General features: G+C 41.0%; 1 protein-coding gene across 8 annotated transcripts in view; it reads left to right on the top strand.

Moving 5' to 3' along the window:
• AIG1 (androgen induced 1) overlaps nt 1-21,018 on the top strand; it is a 227,621-nt gene extending 206,603 nt beyond the window's left edge. For 3 of the 8 annotated variants that reach the window (XM_070602821.1, XM_008531714.2, XM_070602824.1), the window contains 3 exons: nt 14,457-14,620; nt 15,240-15,257; nt 20,434-21,018. In XM_070602821.1, coding sequence (XP_070458922.1) covers nt 14,457-14,620; nt 15,240-15,257; nt 20,434-20,461 — 210 coding nt within the window. In that variant the 3' untranslated portion in view covers nt 20,462-21,018. Of the gene's footprint in view, nt 1-14,456; nt 14,621-15,239; nt 15,299-20,433 lie in introns of all 8 variants that reach the window. The other 5 variants (XM_070602822.1, XM_070602818.1, XM_070602825.1 and 2 more) reach the window with 2 other exon arrangements.
• The last annotated feature ends 850 nt before the right edge of the window (nt 21,019-21,868 follow it).

The raw sequence follows: 21,868 nt of genomic DNA, 5'->3' as shown, positions 1-21,868 counted from the left end.
CTTAAAACCAGAGAAAGCAGAAAAGTTCCTACTCAAGCTCACATGGAACATTTGTCAAGATAGATCATATTCTGGGCCATAAAACACACCTTAACAAATTTAGAAGGATAGAAATTGTACAAAGTATGTTCACAGTCCACAGTGGAATTAAACTATAAATCGATAACAGAAAAATAGCTAGAAACTTCTAAACTACTTGGAGATTAAATAACACACTAATAAATAATACATGGGTCGAAGAAGAAGTGTCAAAACAAAGTTAAAATATTTTCAACTGAAAGAAAGTAAAAATGCAATTTATCAAAATTTGTAGGATTCAGAGAAAGCAGTGAGGTTAATCAGAAGCTAATTTAGAACAATAAATGCATATATTAGGGGGAAAAAGATCTAAAACCAATCACCTAAGCTTCCACTTTAGGAGGCTAGAGAGAGAAGAGCAATTTAAGCCAAAAGGAAGCAGAAGGAAAAGAAATAATAAACATTAGAGCAGAAATCAATGAAACTGGAAACAGGAAATCAACAAAACCAAAAGTTAATTCTTTGAAAAAAATCAGTAAAATTGATTAAGCTGTGGCCAGGGTAACCAAGAAAAGAACAGAGAAGACACAAATTACTAACAGAAATCAAAGAGCAGCCTCACTGCTGATCCTAAGGACATTGAAAGAATAGCTAAGGAATATTGTGAATAACTCTGTGCACACAAATTTGATAATCTAGATGAAATGGACCAATTCCCAGAAAGAAACAATCTACCAAAACTCACACAGAGAGAAATAGATAATCTGAATAGGCCTATATCCATTAGACAAGTTGAGTCAATTATTAACAACCTTCCAAAACAGAAAACGCCAGAGCCAGGTGGTTTCACTGGTGAATTCTTACCAAACATTTAAGGAAGAAATGATACCAATTCTCCGCAATCTCTTTCAAGAAATAGAAGCAGAGGGAACACCTTCTGACTCCTATGAGGTCAGCTTCGCCCTAGTACCAAAGCTAGAGAAAGACATGACAAAAAAGGAAGACTGTAGACACATATCTCTCATGAACATAGATGCAAAAATCATCAAAAATATTAGCATCTCCAATCCAACAATGTATAAAAAGGGTTATTCACTAAGACCAAGTGGAATTTATTCCAGGTCTGCAAGGCTGGTCAACATTCAAAAATCAATTACTGTAATCCACCACATCAACAGGCTAAAGAGGAAAAATCATGATCATATTAACAGATGCAGAAAAAGAATTTGACAAAGTCCAACACTCACTCATGATGAAAAAGAAACTCATCAAAGTATGAATAGAAGAGAACTTCCTCAAGTTAATAAAGAACAGCTATTTGAAAACCTACAGCTAACATTGTACTTAATGGTGATAAACTGGATGCTTTCTCCCTAAGATCAGGAACTAGGTAAGGCTGTCCCCTCTCACAATTCCTGTTCAACATCGTACAGGAAGACCTAGCTAGTACAATAAGACAAGAGAAGGAAGTAAAAGGTATATACAAATTAATAGGAAAGAATGAAACTCTCTTTGTTCACAGATGACCTGATTGTCCATGTAGACAATTCCAAAGAATTAACCAAAAAATTCCTGGAATTAATTAGTCCCAGGATAAAAGGTTAATATACAAAAATCAGTTGCTTTCCTATATACTAGAAATGAGCAATTGAAATTTGAAATTGAAGACAATACCATTTACAATAGCACCAAAAATGAAATACTTAGATATAAATCTTAACAAAATATGTACAAGGTCATATGCAAAACCTATGAAGCTCTGATGAAAGAAACAAATAAGTGAAGAGATCGTCTATGTTCATGGATTGGAAGCAATATTCTTAAGATGTTAATTCTTTCCAGCTTGGTCTACAGATTTAACACAAGAACAATCAAAATCCCAGCAAGTTATTTTGGGCATATTGACAAATTGATTCTAAAGTTTAGATTGAAAGGCAAAAGATCCAGAATAGCCAACACAATATTGAAGAAGAACAGAGTTGGGGAACCAGCACTACCCAACTTCAAGACTTGGCATTAAGCTAAAGTAATCCAGACGGTGTGCTCTTGGTGAAAGAAGAGACGAGAGATCAATGGAACAGAATAAAGAGCCCAGAAATAGACCCACATAAATATAATCAACTGATGTTTAGCAGAGAAGCAAAGGCAATTCAATGGAGCAAGGATACTTTTCCATAAATAGTACTGAAACAGTTGGAAGTCCGTATGAAAACAACTGAATCTGGACACAGACCTTACACCTTTCACGAAAGTTAACTCAAACTGCATCACAGACCTAAATGGAAAATGCAATACTATAAAACTGCCAGAAGAAAACATAAGGAATTTGAGTCTGGCAGAGTTTTTAGATACCATACCAAAAGAATGAGGGAAAAAAAAAATAATAATAGTAATCTACTTGACTCAGCCATGAAAAAAACTTATATAGTCATAATAAAATAAATACTGAAAACTGATTTAACCTCCCAAAATATGATATAAATGTATTTGGTGAATGAAAGATAGGAAAAAAAGAAGGGAGGGGTTGTGAGAGGGCTGAACCCATATCTTTCATATTAGGAAATCAGAAGATAATATCAAAAGTGAATAAATCAAGAAACAGCAATATATAGCTATTTTATGAAATATAGATATAAAAGCTAAAAGAAGACCTGAAATTGTTGAATGTGCCTTCATCTGGGGAGCAGGAGACAGTGGGGCAGGGTTGGATGGGGTAGAGTTTTCTAAGATAAGCTTTCTAGAAATGTTGATGGTTTAATTCTGATAAAAATTAAAGTGAAATTTTAAAATGAACACTACAACTCAACTTGCAAAAAATAATAATTGACTCTACCACCCCTGCTTTGCACTAGTACGGAATTCCATGATACTGTTGTGTCATCTAATGTCTCTATTACTGTTAGACAGGGAACCCTGTCACAAGGGTAGGGACCCATCTCATTCACATCCTGCTGTGTTCACATGTCTGCCACATTCTAGACACTGATACATATTTGCTGAATGAAAAAACAAAAGAAACATTTAGCAGTTTCGAAGCAGCATCCAGAGGACAGATGTGACAAATCCGGTAGAGATGACCTCACTGCAGTTTGACGCTGGCACAGAGCAGGAGCTCAAGAAATGTCTGGATATTTTGCTATTTATTAAAGAAGGCTGGCAATGAGAGAGAGAGAGATTGGTACTCCAAGGAGGTCGCAAGATCAAGGAAGCTGTAATCATTGCAAGGATAACCAGAACGTTGTTTGTAATCCTAAAACTAAGAATCTGCTGGAGGGAGAAGCACAAGCTGTGCTTGAGAGACACTAGAGAACTCGTCTGCAAAATGTGGAAAATTATAATTTTCTGCTGTGGGATTTAGGGTGTTCTTCCTCCTCGCCTCCCGGAGCTAACAGTCTAAACGCATGGGTTTCACACTCCCGCAGCCAACTCTGATGATTGCTTGGGCCGTAACAGTCCCTTGCTGACCACACTCCCTACCTCCCTCCAGATGGAACACATGTTCCCTACAACATTCAATGTGTCAGCTTGATGTTTGGCACCTCTGTGCTTTGAGAAGGTCCAAATGCTTCAAGTTCAGCAAAACCGGCCGTGAATTTTATTAAGGGAGGTTCAAATGGGATTCTCTCCCAGGAAACATCACTATGAGACCAGGTAGGCTGTAGAAGTGGGACTTAAATCATTTGGAAACAGTTTAGACATGTGCCAGGATATGCGTTGGGGGCAACTATTCTGAAGTAGATTATTGGCCTGCCTTTGTGGGTAAACTACTCTGATTTTTGTGATTTAGAATCAGGAAGAAAACACATTCCCTCATTACCTCATTACAGGAATTCGTTCTGGGAGGTACGCTCCATTTGCCTTTTTCCCTGGAGATGGGTGGAGGGACTAGTAACCTTGAAAACATCCTTGTGTGTGAGAAGTACAGAAAAATATATATTTCTGCATAAAGAGAAACAGTGGAAGGTTCTTTTGTTCATTTTGTTTGCTTGTGGTTTTTATCCAATTTAAGTTGACGGTGCTAACAACTTTACATATCTACTGACTGTATGTCTAAGGTGGGGAGTATTGTTTATACCCTCTTACCAAAAGGGAAGCTGAGGCTCAAGAAGTTAAATAACATCCAGAGTGACCTAACTACCATGTGGATGGGCTGGAAGTTGGTCCAAAGTACCGATGACATAGCTACACAGACAGAACTGGCTACATAATTCATGGGGCTCAGTGCAAAATAAAAATGTAGGGCTTATTGTTAAAAAATTATTAAGAGTTTCAAGATGGTAACAGCAGAGCATTCAGCCAAGCCCAGAGCCCTTCTGAGCATAGGGCCCCATGTGATTGCACAAGATGCACACCCATAAAGCTGGTCCCATATAGAGAGATATAGAGATGCAGCTTCTGTAAATTTGGGCTAGCTCCAATGAGAAAATTGCAAAGACTTTGATGAATCTAAAATTATGGTTATCTCTTAAAAGACTGTCTTGAAGAATACTCTATTAAACCCACAGTAAATGAAGAATTATATAATTATATCTGTAAGTTCTAAAATTATGTCTATTACTGAGCTAGAGGATATTTCTACACTGCTTCAGATGGGATTCCTACCTTTGACGTTTGCCTGTGAGTTGATGCGCTAATTCTCTAGCACTGCCATACACATCGCCAAGGAGAACTTTTTGAGCCCTGTTTCCATCTGGGAGATGTCCTTTGCCATAATGCCTGGGATCTGCAGCCTATTGTGGAGACCTTGGCAGCCCCTCCAGAACGCGATGTCCTCATGCCCACTGCTGCTCATCCCACCTGGCACCCAGTAGGGACTCAAGAAATGTTGGTTGAATAAATCGCTGAGTACACAAACCCCAGAAATCTCCAGCACAGTTCTAGATTCTCAAAAATGTCTCAAGAACGTTCTCCACGCAATCAAGACTGAGAAGATGGGCCAAGAGGCCTTCAGAATGGCCCTAAGATGAGACAGTTAGATCTAAAGAGAGGGCCAGGTCTACAGTCAGCATTGGAGCCCAAAGGCAAAAGTGCCCTTTAAAGGTGCTTCAGCAGCATCCGGTTGGAGGTACCATGCGGGACACACAGAGACCCGCTCGGCGAGAGGCTGATGCACACCCACCTCACCCCACCCTGGGACAGGCTCGTTGCCTGCCCAGCAGTCTACTACGTTCCAGGAGGCTAAATGAACATAAGCTGTGATTGTTTAGGAGGTAAGTCAGTGCCTTGTCTGAAGGAAGCGTTTATTACTTTATGCAGCGGTTTTCCTCCCTCCGGAGGAAGTTGTAAAAGCTGATCCCTGAGTTTTGTAAGAAGCTCAGTCTTGTATTAAAACTTTGCCGAAACTGATTTGTCATACATCTCACACCATTTCTCTCTCTCACACATGCTCTATAAGGAGCATGAATTGCTTTTGTAGACAGTGAGGAAAAAAAGAAACAATTTACATGGAGATTTCATACTTAGATCATTATTTGGTTCTGAGCACCTTGAAAGCTTCCCAGAGCCCTGCTCCCCTCCAGCATAGCCTAGTCTTCAGAGCACTAAGGGAGCCCGACACACAAGCTGAGAGCTGAATTGCTGAGGTGTGCTGCCCTGCTTCTCCACTTAGTGAGCTTCTCAGGCGTCAGGGTCCTGATCCTTAAAATGGTACTAATAGGAAACTTTCCCCAAAGGGTCGCTCATATAAAACATTTAACACAGTACTTGTTACTAAGAATTCAAGGTCATTAGCTATTAGCTGTCACTGCATATGTGTCTGTGTCCTCTGTGTCTTATGAGATAATAACCTGGCTCCTTATCTAAAAGTGAATACTAAAAGCAATCTTTAAATCCTCCTTAAAATAAACTAATCTTAAGAACTGAAAGGTCATCGGGGTAGGATAGGATATGCGTCTATCCAGGAGAGATAAGGATGCAGAGCCAGAAAAGGGAGGGATGCTGTCTCCCTTACTACAGTTCCTCAAGGTCTTCAGCGACCACCACGACCCGTGACTGATGTGATAGGAGGACATTTGGCCGTGTGACATAGAAAGCTGCTGAGCTTGACAAGGTCAATTTTTCTTTACTTACTATTTATCATTTATACCCAGTCAACATCCAAAGTAAATTTGAATAATTCACATACCACTGAATCTGAAAATTTTCTGGCTTCCTCTTTCTAGGTAGAGTCAGTTTTCTAATTATTCTCAATTCTCTATGATACTATGCTAACAGAGGTTGTTTACTCTACCAGAACCACTTGTCCGTTGGCTTCAAGGCACCGCACTTTTCTGCCTTTCTTCCAAGGCACTAGCCCACTTTTTTTGGTCTCCTTATTAGTTTCATCTTCCTTGAACTACCCCTAAGTCTTGATCTTTCTCAGGGCTCTCTCATGGACCACATCCTTCAATCCCTGTACTCCACCTGGATGATCTCAGTCTGTTCTGACGGCTTCAATCATCATCCTTTTGCCATTGAACCCAGTATCAGTATTGCAACATCAAGTCCTTTCTCTACAGTCCAAACCCATGTAGCTGCCTTCAGGATATCTTCACTTGGATATCTTACAGATACTGCAAGCTCAACATGTCCAAACTGAGCTGGTCATCCTTCAAACCAGCTCCCTTACAGCGTTCCCTGTCTCAGGAAATGGCAGCACCCTCCACCCAGTTAATCAAGCCAGGAATCTATGATTAATCCTCAACTCATCTCCATTCCCTTACTGCCTATCAATCAATCACCAAGTTCTCTTAACTCTATTTCCTAAATCAGTGCCTTTCAAGTTTATTTTACCATAAATAAGAGAAACATCTTTTGCATCATGATCCATCCAGGGTGGGTGTGCACAAGCACGCACACACACACACACACACAACTGAAACAGAAGTTCTGTTTTACAAAACAATTTTTATCATTATTATATGCAAGGCCCTCTGATATTTTCTATTATATTTTCTTCTGTTGCTGCTTTTTAAAATGCTAGTAACCAGTGGGTTACTGGCAAGTGTTTAACAACCAGCTCTTCTGGAGGCGAGGGAGGGGGAGTCTGATGTGTAGCATTTGACAGTCCTTGGTGTAAATACTCCCACCATGATTGAATTTAAGCTACCAACCAACCAGTCTGCAAACTTCCTAAAGAGCTCACAACCAGCTCTGCTGACTGTCTCAAGCACATCACTGCATACAACCTACAGTTTCACTGGTAGAATATCAAATCTATCCACAAATTTTCTTTCCCAATGCTTCCATTCCAGTCCTGGCCACCACCATTTCTGATGCGATTGGTTTCCAGGTCAATATGATCACTTTCACGTTTATTTAATACCCTTCAAAGACTTCCTGTTGTCCACATTACAATAGAGTCCACAATTCTTGCCATGTTTTAAAAAGCCTCCCACAGTTTGGCACCTCCCTGCCCTTCATGCCCTCTCTCCCTTGATCTCAACAAAAATGTTTTCTTCTTGAACATCTGGGAACTCCTCCTTGTTTTCAGGTCTTTGGACATGCTGTTTCATTTGGCTGGAAAGTTCTTGCCTCGCATCTTTGTTCAATTGACTCTTACTCATCCTTCTTATCATAGCTTAAATGCTGCTTTGTTCATTGATTCGTTCTCCTACTATGAGACAGGCGTTGCGGTAAGTGCTGACGATACAGTGAGAAGTAGAAATAGACACAGTCCCTCACTCACAGAATCAGATACTCTAGAAGGGGAAAACATTATTCAAATAAAGATATCATTCACATTTATGTACTAATAAAAGAGCTTAAAAATAGGAGAGATTCATGGTTCTATGAGAGTTTATAAAATTTAACCTAATCTAGTAGATCAAGGAAGGCTTTCCTAAGTGATGACTCGTTAGTTATAATAATTGAGCTAAGAAGTAACTTAATGAGTCTACAGGGTGGGTAACTAACAGCATGGGCAGAAAGAGGAGCATGTGAAAATCCACAGGACAGGAAGGAACATGTGAAATCAAGGAACCACACGAAAGCCATTGTAATGGGCACAAGGTACGAGACAGGTGGAAGCCACTCTATGAAGAGCATTCTGGATTTCTTTAAAAATGTGGTTCTTTAACAAAACAGCAATGGGAGGCCATTGACATGTTTGAAGGGATGTGTGTTCAGATTCTGATTTGAAAAGATTACTCTGCAAGTTGTAAGGATGAATCAGAAGGAGGCAAAAGCAGATGTGGAAACAAATTAGAAACTATTATAGTACTTCAGACAGTAGTGGTTGTAATACAGATTAAGATGCTGATGATGGAGATGAAAAAAATTGACATATTGGAGGTAATGGAGACAAGACAAGGTAATGGGTTGAATACATCTCATGAAAGAGAGAGAAGCTGCAAAGATGACTTTCAGATTCAAATTGCAAAACTGAGCACATGGTAGTACTATGTGTAGAGATAAGGAATACCAGAGGAGGACCAGGTTTGAGGGAAAAGAGCATGACTTTGGCTGTAGATAGAGTGAGTTGGAGGTATTTTTAAGATGTACAAAATGAGATGTTTTGAGGATTGTTTGATAAACTGTTCTGGAACAGGAAATATATCTGAGTTAGAATGTAAATTTGTGAAATATCTATGTATAGGTCATGGACATGATGCAATGGACATGAATGAACTCATCAACTGAGAATGCATAATATGAGCAGAGGTTTAGAAAGGAAGTTCAACATTTAGTGGTTGGGTAGCAAAGGATGAATTTACAAAGGGAACCAAGGAGCACAGCCAAAGAAATGGCAGGAAAACCAGGAGAAGTTGATGTTGAAGAGCCAGTGTGTCTTGGTGGAGCATCAAGACAAGTGCCAGACAGCTGGGGGCACGGGATGAGTGCAAACTACAGGCATGGAGTCAGTGAGTGCAGACCACCACTTTTTGGAGAATTTTGCCTTTGAAGAGAAGGAGAGAGATAGAACAGTATTTGTGAAGTTGATGGAAACTGTTTGGTTGTGTTTTAATGAAAGCCATTTGAGTCTATTTATCAGCTATGAAAAAATTGGTTTGAAAGAAAGTTGAATACACAAGAGAAAGAAAGACTAATGGTAAGTGTAAGGTTCAAAAACAAGCAGGAGGTGATCCCTGTGCACCCATAGCGCCCCTCGACTTACCTTATCTAAATTCTGATGCCATTTGTAATTTCTGCTTTAATATCTGTATTCCTTGTTAGACTGTACTCCATGAGGACCAGGATCACCTCTGCCTCATTTATTTCTGTATGCCTAGAGTGTACCACAATACTCAGACAGGAGGCATCAATAAATATCATTTTTGTAATTGGACATTAAAGTGAATGAAATTGGAGGTACATTTAATAAAATAGACCATCCCAGAAATCTTATGATACTATACCATATTATATATATGCGTATGTGCACACATACACACACACACATGCACCATGGTTATCAATTTTTTAGGCTAAAATTAAAATTGGTATCATTGCCTTAAACATAAGCTATTTGGGCTCTAAGACAAGAAGGTCTTAGAATGAGATAGACATTGAAAGTCAATCCAAAACCGAGAACTCTCCACAAATAGATGAGCAAGGCCATGAGTCATTTTTGTGAGAAAACTGAGCCCTGATTGTATCAAGGAAGCATATGGGGAAAGCACAGCCTGTTAGGACAAGTGAGGCATCATCCACCCTGATTCAGGTGAAACCCCGCGTCACGGGACTTCTGCACCTGACAAGGTGCTGGCCTACCAAGTCAAGAAGACTGGCAGTGAAACCCTCACTTCTTTTTAAATGATGCCTCACTTCAGGAAGCAAGTCCATGCGGCAGGAAAGAAACCAGATGTGCGTTGCTTTCCTGGCTTTGCCATTTTCTAAGACAAGTTCTTTAGTCCAGTCTCAGTTTCTTTATCTGTGAAATGGGGACTGTCGTTCCTCCCAGGGCAGTTGAATGAGGTGAAGGAGATTGCATGTCATGTTAGAGCAGCAGGCTCAGAGGAGCTGTCCGCTCCCTGGCCTGAGAATTTCCCGTTGCCATTGCCGCTTCGGACACACTCTCCTTAGACTCTGTACGCTCAGATTTCTACCTCAGTAAAATGAGAGTGACATGCTCTATCCAGGCTGCTGAGAAGACTCGATGGCATAATGTGAATGAAGGAGCTTTGGGAAATACAAGGAACTACCTAAACCCGGGCTCAGCAACCCACAGCCGAGGGGCTAAGTGCAGCCCACCAACTGTTTTTGATTTTTTGTTTCTTTTCTGGCCCACAAGCTAAGAGTGGTTTTACATTTTTAAATGATTGACAAAATCAAAAGAAGATGACTGTTTCATGACATGTGAAAATTATATGAAATTAAAATTTTGGAGTCCACTAATAAAGTTTTATTGCAACACGGCCACACTCATTTATTTGCATACTGTCTGCAGCTGCTTTTCCACTACAACGGCAGAGCTGAGAGTGTGGTAGAAACTGTATGGCCTACAAAACTGAGAATATTTACTATCTGGTTATCTACAGAATGGTTTGCCAACAAAGTGCATTGAGATTTAGGGGAGTTTTATTGAAATTTTTTTAAATTATTCTTTAAGTTATTGGCAAAGTGCCTGTCCTATAGTAAAGGCTCAATAAATAGCTGTTGTATTTTTTTGGGTTTTTTGGGTTTTTGATTTTTTATTTTTTGAGGAAGATTAGCCCTGAGCTAACATCTGCTACCAATCCTCATCTTTTTGCTGAAGAAGACTGGCCCTGAGCTAACATCCATGCCCATCTTCCTCTACTTTATGTGTGGGATGCCTCCCACAGCATGGCTTGCCAAGTGGTGCGTTGGTCCGCTCCCGGGATCCAAACCTGCAAACCCCAGGCCACTGAAGCGGAACGTGCGAACTTAACCACTGCGCCGCTGGTCCAGCCCCAGCTGTTGTTGTTTTTGATCCTCCTTTATTCAGTCATTAATTCAACAAATAATTATTGAGTACATCCTATGTGTCACATGGCAATGAATACAATGATAAAATGCCTATGCCCATTGGACAGACAATGAACAGATAAGTAAAGATAAAGATAGTATATTAAATGGCTGGAGAGAAAAATAAAGGGATGGAGAGTAGAGTTTCAGGGTGAATGTGCAATTTTTTGATACACTGGCCTGGGAAGACCCAATCGAGAAGACGACGTCTGAGTGGAAACCCAAAGGACACAAGGGAGGCCTGCGGCTACTGCAGGACGCAGGGGGGAAGAGTACTGTTCCAGGCATGGGAGCATACAACGAGCACTCAGTGTGCTCCAAGAATACCAAGGAGTCGGTGTCGCTGGAGTGGAGGGAGCGAGAGGGAGAATAGGAGGAGATCAAGTCAGGGAGAGCCTTGAGGAACCATCTAGGACTCTGGCTTTTTCTCTGAGAGGAGAAGCAAGAGTTTTAAGCAAAGTGGTGGCACCATCTGACTTGCATTTAATCCAAATCAGTGTGGCTGCTCCCATGAGAACAGGCTGATGAATAGACTGCAGCAAGGGTAAAAGCAAAGACGCAGGGAGCTATGTGTGGTTTCTGTGAGAGGTGATGACAGCTTGACCCAGATGGTGGTGGTGGCAGTGGTAGGAAGCAGATATTTTGGGTGTGTTTGGAAAGTAGAACCAATGGGATCTAAGGATAGATTGGATGTGAATTGTGAGAAAAGGAAGAGTCAAAGATGAGCCTGCGTTTTCTTCCCTAAGCTACCGCTGGAGTAAAATGTAGTAGTCATTGGAGAAGTGAAAGATGTCTGCTATTGGGTGATGGAGGGAGGGGAGAGATGTGCAGGGATGATGATGACATTATGGAACCGTTAGGCTGGAGATGCTTCCCCCAAGGGGAGATGTGCAGTGGGCAACTGGGTGTAGGACTCTGGAAATCAGGTCAAAACTAGAGATATAAATTTAGCAGTCGTCTACAGAAAGATGGGACATGGTCATGGTTATTATATCTGTTAAGTATTATAAGATGATTCCATATAAAACAAAAGTAAACTGCAAACAACTCTGAGGTGTAGAGGCCTGGCATCAGAGACATTACCAGAAGTTGTAGATGAAAGTTCGTTCTACCAGAAACAAGTAGAGTGCCAGGATCAGGTATAAAAAGTATAGCTGGCATTCATAATTTGAATTGCTCCTAATTTGCCTAATTGAGGAAACAATTTTACAGTGAGTCAGAATTTAATTATAAGTTGATTTGCAAAATCAATTACAGCTTTATGGTGTTAGATTTTTGGGATATAGCATATCATCCCAATGGGAATTAATAAGCCAGTGGGTGGGCACACACCTCCTTACATTAGTTAAGACAAGATTAGAAAGATGAAACTGCCTCTAATTTACAGCCAAACAGAATATGAGGCGCCCGAATCCCATAGGGTGGTCCTAACAATTTAATTTCTGCTGATTCTCACAAATGCTTCAGCCTTTAAAAAAAATCTTGACTAGCTTAGCATCCTCTTTTGGTAAAAATCTTTTAGTGTGAACAATTATTCAAGCTGACCAGGATGGACCTAATGATGCCTTTTCCCTCTAAGGCAGTGTTTCTCAGCCTGTCTTTCATTATTGACTCCCTCAACCGAGGAACATTTCTAGGTTTTTTCCCCCTAATCTCTACCCCATGAAAATGTTTCATTGTGGTAAAATATACATAACATAATATTTATCATTTTTACCATTTGTAAGAGTACAATTCAGTGTCATTAAGTACATTCACAATATTATGTAACCATCACCACTATCTATACCCAAAACATTTTCGTTATCCCCAACATAAACTCTGTACCCATTATACAATAATTCCCTATTCCCCACTCTCCCCAGCTCCTGGTAACCTCTATTATTCTTTCTGTCTCTATGAATTTGCCTATTCTAGTGTCTTATATAAGTGGAATCATACAATATTTGTCTTCTGTTTCTTGCTTTTTTCACTTAGCATAGCATTTCAAGGCCCATCCAGGTTGTATGTAGCCTGTATCAAAATTTCATTCCTCTCTATGGCTGAATAATATTCATTTGTTTGTAGATACAACATTTTGCTCATCCATTCATCTGTTGATGGACGCTTGGGTTATTTCCACCTTTTGGCTATTGTGAATAATGCTGCTATGAACATTGGTATACAAGTATCTGTTTGTGTCCCTGCTCTCAGTTCTTTTGAATATATACCTAGGAGTAGAATTGCTGAGCCCATGACAGTTTAATACCACAGATAAACTGTTTGTCTGTTTATGTTCTGTGTATATCTATAGCTGTGCTTTATACGTAAAAAGAGTAAGATGTCTTCACCACCCTCCCCAAACCAATTTTCACTTCCTTGAGAAGGAAATGATGTCATCCTCACTGAGACTGCAAGATCTAAGATAAAGATCCCCAGGTTTCTTGCCTCAGATGAGGTATATATATATATATATATGTAGTTGAACTGCTCAAGAGGAATGAAGCCATGAAGGGGAAGGAAAATGACCCCAAAGACATAAGTATAAAAAGTAATCTTTATTCCTCATGCAATGAAGTTATTTGTGTTTTATTTAGTCTTCAAAACTGACAACAGTTGATAAAGTAATGAACCCAAGAATGTTTTGGAAAACAGCTCTTGGCAGTTGTGTCGGAATCAAACCAATGGAGCAAATAGTCTACCTAAACTTTTGAAAACAGTGAAGATTAATGATGCTGTATTCCCACTGAGCCTAAAATATTTCCGGAACACAAATGGAAGAATTGCAAGCAAGTATTATGTAAAACAGAAAAAAAAAAAAAAAAGAAATATGAGATCCAAAGATCAGGTTGTGGGGAGCCAGGTGTCAGCGATGTTGCTGACAACCATGTGGATGGCTCTGTCTGCATATGGAGTGCTTACTGGCATCTAGTTGCCAGGCAGCAGGGCAGGATTCCTGGCACATATCCATCCAGGTTTTATTATAGTTTGGTTGCCTAATGCTGTATTGTTTTATTATGCGAAAAAGAAGATTGTATGAGAGTTATTTAGAAAAACAACAGTTTCTAATACCTGACTAGAACTCAAGTGTCAGGAAAGACAAGAAGACACTGAGGGAATGCCAGATTGGAGGAGACTGAGTAGATACAACGTGGGATCCTGGACCAGATAAAGGACATTAATGGGAAAACTGAGGAATCCCTAATTAAGTCTGTAGTTCAGTTAATAATATCCCACCAATGTTAATTTCTTCATTTTAGTAATTGTACCATGGATATAGGAGACCTTAACCCACGGGGAAGCTGAGCAAAGGGCGTACTGGAATCCTCTGTGCCTTAGTTGCAATTCTTCTGAGTTTAAAATTGTTTCAGGATAAAAAGTAAAAGAAAGCAAGCAAACAACAACAACAACAAAGTTTCTGGTAGCTCCTGAGTCTCAGAAGCAGACTTGTGACTGGCATTGCTGAAGAGTGGGTGGAGTCGGGGTACCAATGCTGATCTATTTGTAACATGAGAGTAACTCTCGTCTTCGTCTCCTTTCCAATTCTGTTGCAGGGTGTGTTGGGTGCATCATGTAACTGGGATGTGGGTGTACCCTTTCCTGGAACACATTGGCCCAGGAGCCAGAATCGTCTTTTTTGGGTCCACAACCGTCTTAATGAACTTTTTGTACCTGCTGGGAGAAGTTCTGAACAACTATATCTGGGATACACAGAGAAGTAAGTATTGTTTAGGGGAGCATAAAACAAGAGAATTGCTGTCTAAAAGAGTGTGTGCAGAGAAAGAAGGAAAATTCCACTGTAGCGCAGGATAGCTTGTGAAGAGCTTCATTTTTATCACTACAATACTAATTTAAGAGCTGCTGGCAGTTACCTGAAAGGTTTATTACTCACTTTGTCTTATTAGCTAGTAAAACATCCAAATCTAAGAGAAAAGAAGCATGTCTATAAAATTTTATGGGGAGAAATGTAGTGTTAACAGAAAAAAAATTTAGGAAGTTCACTCTGATTAACAAAATACTGCCTTAGCTAAAGGGACCTCTCCCCAATCAAAGAGATAAATTATTAAATGTACCAAAGAATCTCATTGGAAGTCACCTAGGTCACCACTTTTTGCATCATCATTTGCGTGAGTGTAGCTGCCTCAGAGCGCTCTCGCCACCGTTGTGCTAGAACTCGAAGTAGCGCAGAATGCCTCCAGCCCCTGTGATCCACCAGGATGTCATGTTCAAGGGTTGAAGGTGGCAGAGGGGTACGGGTACTAAAGGGTAAGACTTCATTGCTGCAAAAACGCTCTTAACCTATGATTTGATTTCTCTTTTGTTTCTATTTATGGCAGACCCTCCATCTTGGCAAGGCACGTAATCTTACCCCAGCCGTGCAAAACCCGCCCAAAGTGTATGTAAGATAACATAAAAACGGGAAAATGGAAAAGGTGACAACACAGATATGTAGTGATCTGAGTCCTACAGGAAAATACATCCAAAGGCATGAGGGTTTGGGGATTTTAGCGAGCTCTGGGCACCTCTGATATACTCACAGCATCCCACACATCAGCAGTGAATGATCCCCGTTCCACAAACACTGAGCACCCGACTTTGTTTCACACACTGTGCCAGAGCTTGATCTCATTGGACCAATAAAACACAGTCGTCGCCTGGCTGTTGAACTGGACTTTCTGTGTGTGGACCTCCTGTGAGCGTTTGTGTCGAGGGCTGAGCCAATGGTAAATGTCCCAGAGGAGGTCCAGAGCTACTTCTCTCGGCAGCTGGCTTCATGTCAAAAGGGGATCTTAGAAGAAGTGTCAGAATTCTTTATTCAGTGCAGGCCTGCAGGCCACAGCTTAGAAGACCAGGAATTAATCTTTTAATAATTTTCCTCTCTGTTCAGTGGGAATAGTAATCTTTCTCTGTTAACTTATAAAAGTATTTAGTTAACTTACAAAAATATTTTGAGAACAAAATGTAAGCTTTTCTCGGCTTCTTGGGAGAAAGGCCATATTTAAATCTAAGCTAATGTGCCCAATATGTGTTTTCAGGGAGTATTGATGACTGCCTGTTTCTCCTCAATTGGCTTGATTCTCACAATCACTTGGCCATTTTTCTGCTACTTCTATGAGAAAATGGCTTGAAAACCAGGAAAGATAAAAGTCCAATCTAGACTAATAGAACACTGCTTTTTAGGCGCTTTGAGTGAGAAGTTTAAAATGAATAGTGAAACGAAGAGTTTTTTGAATGATTTGTTCAACTTAACGTGTGCTGTTTCTCTGAAGTAACATGAGCTAAGGTTGACTGACATTTTGGAACTCATTTCAAAGATAGAGATTAATTTCATCTACATGGGACCATCTAGTTAATTCCACCATGGCAGGTGTTTCGTGTTCAGTGGGCATCGTTTTCATTTATGAGCAGGATCACAACCTGATGACCACCCTCAGATTTCACCTGCCAAAAAGTTTTGTTATGCCTACATATTGGGATTTTTGATTTTTAACCCACATGTCAAAATTGCGGGATTTCACATAAAAGCCAGATTTTTTAGCTTATCAAATATTTTGAGAGTTGGCAACATGAGCCTACTGTTCTCTTCTGGCAACAATGAATTGGAATTGAGTATCAACTGCCCCTTTGGATGGCTCTCTAATTTTCCCTGGTTCTTACCTGGCCACGTTGCTTGGTCGTATTAGCTTTCTGGTTCTGTAGGTAGCTGAGTTTGAAACTGCTGATTAACAGCAGTGTGTGCCGTGTGTGTGTGTGTGTGTGTGTGTGTGTGTGTATTTTAGAATGAACTGAGTACAATCAAGCAGAGTATTACAATCCTGAGTACATTTACTACACCCCAAACAAAATCCCCCGGGAAGCAGGAATCCCACATCTGAGCCCCTTCCTTGTGTTCATAATGAGTTTTAGTGGCTCAACTTCCTCCGCGTGGTTATGTTGTGTTGGCTTCAACTTCAAGATAAAATCTCATTATTGCAGAATCTTCGAACTAAAAAGGAGATTAGAAATCCTCTCAGCCGACCCTCCCCCTTCACTAGGAGGCAGCTGAGGCCCAGAAGTCTCAAGGGACCATTAAAATAGGTGGCTGCAGGGCCACCTTGTTTATTATCTTCTGAGTGATGCTCAATCCAGTGTTATTTCTAGTGACCGTCAGAATGTCACCGTTGGAAACCCAGACGCATGGGAGCTTGGAACCTTCACTCAGAACCATGGATCTAGCTCGTAAAATAACAAAACAGACCAACCTAACAGGAACTGTGAACAAAAAGCCCGTAAATAATAAGTAAATTTATAGTTACGCATCTGCTCTTTTTAAATGAAAGTAACTCAAGGGGGCTTTGTGGATGTTGTCTTAGTTTGGTAGGGCTGCCAGAAAAAAAGTACCACAAACCAGGTGGCTTTAACAATAGAAATGTATTATCTCACGGGTCTGGAGGCCAGAAGTCCAAAGTCAAGGTGTTGGCAGGGTTGGTTCCTTCTCAGGGCTGTGAGGGAAGGGTCTGCTCCAGGCCTCTCTCTCCTTGGCTTGTAGACAGCTGTCTTCATGTATACCCGGTGTTCTCCCTGTGCGTGAGGCTGTCTCCCAATTACCCCTTTTTATAAAGACATTAGTCATATTTGATTAGGGCCCCCCCACAACTTCATTTTAACTTGGTAAAGACCCTATCTCCAAATGCTGTCCCGTTCTGAGGTCCTGGGGGTTAGGACTTCAACACATGAATTTTGGGGAGACACAATTCAGCCCATAATACTCTCCCTTCTATCCCCCCAAAATTCATGCGCTTCATGCATACAAAATACAATCCCAGTAGCCTCAAAAGTCTTCCCAGTATCAACTCTTTTAAGTCAAAAATCTCATCTTAAGTATCATCTGAATCGGGTATGGGTAAGCCTTGGGCTATCATTCACCCTAAAGCGAAACAGCTCTCTGGTTGTGAACCTGTGAAACCCGGAAGAAAGTGGTCTGCCTCCCAAACTCCATGATGGGACGGGCGTAGAATACGCATTCCCTTTCCAAAAGGGAGGGATTGCAGGGCAAAAAGAGGTCACAGTTCCCAGCCAAGTCTGAGAGCTAGCCAGCCCCTGCACTACCTTCGGTGTCATTCTTTCTTCATTTTGTCCCATCTCTGTCCCTTTCAGTCCAGGCTGGCAGCGTTTCCACTGGTACAAAATTCTCACAAACCTTCTTGGCTTTCTGTGCAATTCCTGGAGGTCCAAATCACCAAACAAGAGGGTCTCCCGCAGGTCTTTCCTGGCCGCGGCTGAGCTGGTTCATTGGACCCATGGCTCAATACGCCTGACCCCTCTTTAGCAAACGGCCTTCCAGCCACACCTTTTGCCCTCTCTCACATTTTGGGGTCCTGGGGCTGGGACTTCAACATATGAATTTGGGGGGGCACACAGTTCAACCTGTAACAGCTGAAATATTTCTGTACTTAAGCTAACGATCTATTCCAATTCCAGTGTGTCTGACTGAGGCGACCAGTCGTAATAAAGTCACACTTTATTCGACCAGGAATGAAAGTGTCCAAAGGCAAAAGATTGGGATGAGGGTGGAGAAATCAGGTAAAAGAGGAGAAAGAAGAAGAGATGGGAGTGAGGCCTGTGTGACAGAAACCTCCGCCTTTCCTCCCCTCCAGCTGCCCATCCAGCTCATGGCCCGCCCCAGCCTACGGCGTCCCAGTGTGGTGCTCTGGTTGAGCCCCTCTCCCAGCCTGAGGGAATCACTCATGACTCGTGACTGACTCTCTCGGGTCAATCAGCTCTTCCTCTCTCTTCCCGAAAGCGCATCCTGCCTCAGCTTTGTGACAGGATTCTTTCTCCTTTTTGTGTGGAAATTATACCTCTGGTTCTTCCAAATATTATTTACAGCTGTCTAATTTTTTCCCTCTACCTCAAAGTGCCAAACTAAAGTAGGTGGGGAGCCATTTTCCCTGTCTGGGTCAATGAACACCCCCTGTTCTCCACCCCCGCTTTTGAAGATTCCACTATCGCTGCCAAGCCAGCCCATCTGCAGGAGAACACTGAGGACGAAGCAGACTTCAGAGAGAAAGGCGAGCTCTCTTAGCTCCTGATGGCTTCTCCGCAGGAGAGGGAACACGGATGAAGTTGAGACCCAAATCATGTGTGCTGTTTGAATGGAATCTGTGTTGTGTTTTTCTGCCTTGGTGACCCAACGACTAAGGCATCTCCCGGCCTCCTCCCCCTCGACCCTATCCCTCCCCCCTTCAGATGTCCTTCCTCCTCGATTCGAAGTTTTCCTTCACATGATTTCTGAGAAGTACTTTGGAAAAAGTGTTACGGATTTCTGCCAGTTCCTTAGTCATGAAAACCAAACCTAAAAAACTGTCTAAGGACACCTGTTCAGAACTTGCTACCCGCGTCCCACAGCCACCACCCTGACAGCACGGAACACATGTGAAGAGCTGGGAGGAAGCCAGGGGACAGGGCAGGGGGGCCCTTTTCTACTGGAGGCCCTATCATGAAGACTCTCTGGGGTTAAACTTTATAGTTTTTTATATTGTGAAGTTTCATATTGTGTTCTATTTCTTTCCCACTAGTCTAGCCTTCTGAGGCCGCCTCAGTATTTGTTGTTTATGAGTTGATTCCATAAAGATTAACTGAGCTCCTGCTAAGAGACAGACACTGTCTTAGGTGCTCAGGACTTGATCCAGAGCAGAACAGTTAAGGGCTCTGCCCTCAGACAGCTTGCGGCTTATAAAAGAACGCTAACAAAACCTGCAAAGCAACATTGGAGCTTCTTTTATTCCAGCAAAAAGTCTCTGAGAATTTGGCATTAGAAGAAAAATGTTTAGCTAGAAGCAAAGAAAAAAGAGAAGTAGGGAGAATTTCCCAGATTTAACTTTAATTCATAAGAATGACTTGAACACTTTCATCTCCTGGAAAATGAAACACCACTAATTGTTCACAGCAGACAAGAGACTCGGTACATATGAATCTCTCAGCAAGGAAAACTGTTCTACCTGGATTGGGTTGACTGGAAAGAGATCTTTTTAAGTACACACGGGTATAGGAAATAAACAGTTCTTGTGGCTAATAAACTCTCCAAGCTTTAAAAAATATATATATATATTTCTTGACTTTGAAAATCCAGAGTCCCTGCCTTGGGAAGGGACAGGACCAAAATAAAAATAAATGAGGTCTGTTCGAAACTCATCAGCTGCACCCCTCCTGTTGCTCGAAGCTGGTTACAAAGCAGCAGCCTGGTTGGGGTTTCTGTGCAAACTCAACGAGTCAAGAACTAACTTGTGTCCCTCGCTCCCAGAGAGCTGGGTGTGCCCCAGAGATGCTGTGACCTGATTGGGGGGGAGGGTGGGGAGGGAGGTCACTGAGGAGATTTCTGGAGAAAATTGTAAATGACTTTCTTCCTTCGCTAGGAGAAGACAGATGGGTGCGGCGCAGAGGGGTGGTGGAGAGAAGTGTGGAAGATGAGAGTTCTTATAAAGCAGCTTTGGCAGACCTGCTCACAATTTAATCTGAGGTTCAAATAAAGTACTCTGCCTGTATTTCTAGGTATGGAAGAAGAGAAAGAGAAGCCTAAACTGGAATGAGAGCCAAGTCTAAACGGAAGAGCTGGATTGCGCACCACTGAAGCCGCGTTCCCCCCGGGCGTGGGCAGTACGGAAGAGGAGGCCGTGGGATCCGCCGCCACCTTCCTGCCCCAGAGGGAGGACAGCTTTCATGGAGAAATATATATAAGAATAGAATACAGTGGTTTCCAAAGTAACTTGCCCTCGTTGTGTTCTAAAGAATTCTCTCCAAATTCGTCATTGATAATAACATCTTTTTCTTTTGCTTTTCCTCTTCTAGTTTTTAAAACTAGAATTGGTCATTGGATTTTAATTTTTGTGATTGTAATTCCATTTAAGCAAGGAAGAATAAAATTCTATTGTGTTCCTGGATAAATATGTGGAATCAAAGGGCCGAAGTCAAGCGAGGGGTCAGAGTGTTTAGTCCTACAGGTGGCTGGGAGGAGGGGCCTGGGCCACAGCGTAAGTCTGGAGAAATGTGATCCATGTTCCCTGTTGCATTAAGTAATGTCACAGTTGTCTCAAAAGGGCAATGTTAATAATAATTACATCAGTTTAGTCAAAACCACGAGCGTATTTGGATCTCATGATTTAATCTTGTGAAATTTTTCCTAGATGCAAACTATAACTTTAATACAGACCAAGTAGCCCCTAATTTAATGTCTGCACGGTGCCTCTCAAAACCCTAACAACGTGGGGACTCCTTTCTTATTTTGTTTCTATTACTGTTGAAAATGGGTTTACTGAACCTGGTTCTTACAATTTTCTGATTTTAAAAATATGTGTGTTTTTGATAATTCCAAAAAGAGTAATTTTTTTAAAAGCTCATTTACAAAGTCTTTGACCATAATTGTTTCTCAATAATACTAATGCAGAATCTGTAGTCGAAAACACATAAAAGTAAATCTTAGAGACATATAAGGGAGGGACTAATAAAAATAAAAGCAGAGTTAAGTAAGGCAGCAGAAAAATAACAGTGGGATTGATAATTACATTGATTAATAAATACAACATCATCTATTGCAAATAGCACTAGAGTATGCAAACTACTGAGATTAACTGAAAAGAAAGAGAGAGAAAAACAAATACTTGGCAATATAAGCACAGATGTGAAACAAATTTTTAATTATGAAAATATGTTTTATAGCTCTATGGCAACAAATTCTTAGAACCCAGTGAAATGTGCAGTTTTCAAGGAAAATGGATTCAATAAGAATTGGAAAGCTGTAATAGACTCATATCCATGGAAGACATTTTTTTAATGTTCAGTTATCTATCTCCAAAAAACGGACTTGGTTCCAGAGTGTTTTATGTGCAATTCCTTGAAAACTTTGAAGTAATAATTCTCATGTTGTTTCAGTTGTTCCAAGGTTACAGAATGATGAAACACTTCCCCAAGTATTTTTCAAAGTTAGTAT

Source organism: Equus przewalskii, chromosome 32 (assembly GCF_037783145.1).
Source record: "Equus przewalskii isolate Varuska chromosome 32, EquPr2, whole genome shotgun sequence".
In the NCBI taxonomy this organism is placed as follows: Eukaryota; Metazoa; Chordata; class Mammalia; order Perissodactyla; family Equidae; genus Equus; species Equus przewalskii.
This window is presented reverse-complemented; position numbering and strand designations above follow the sequence as displayed.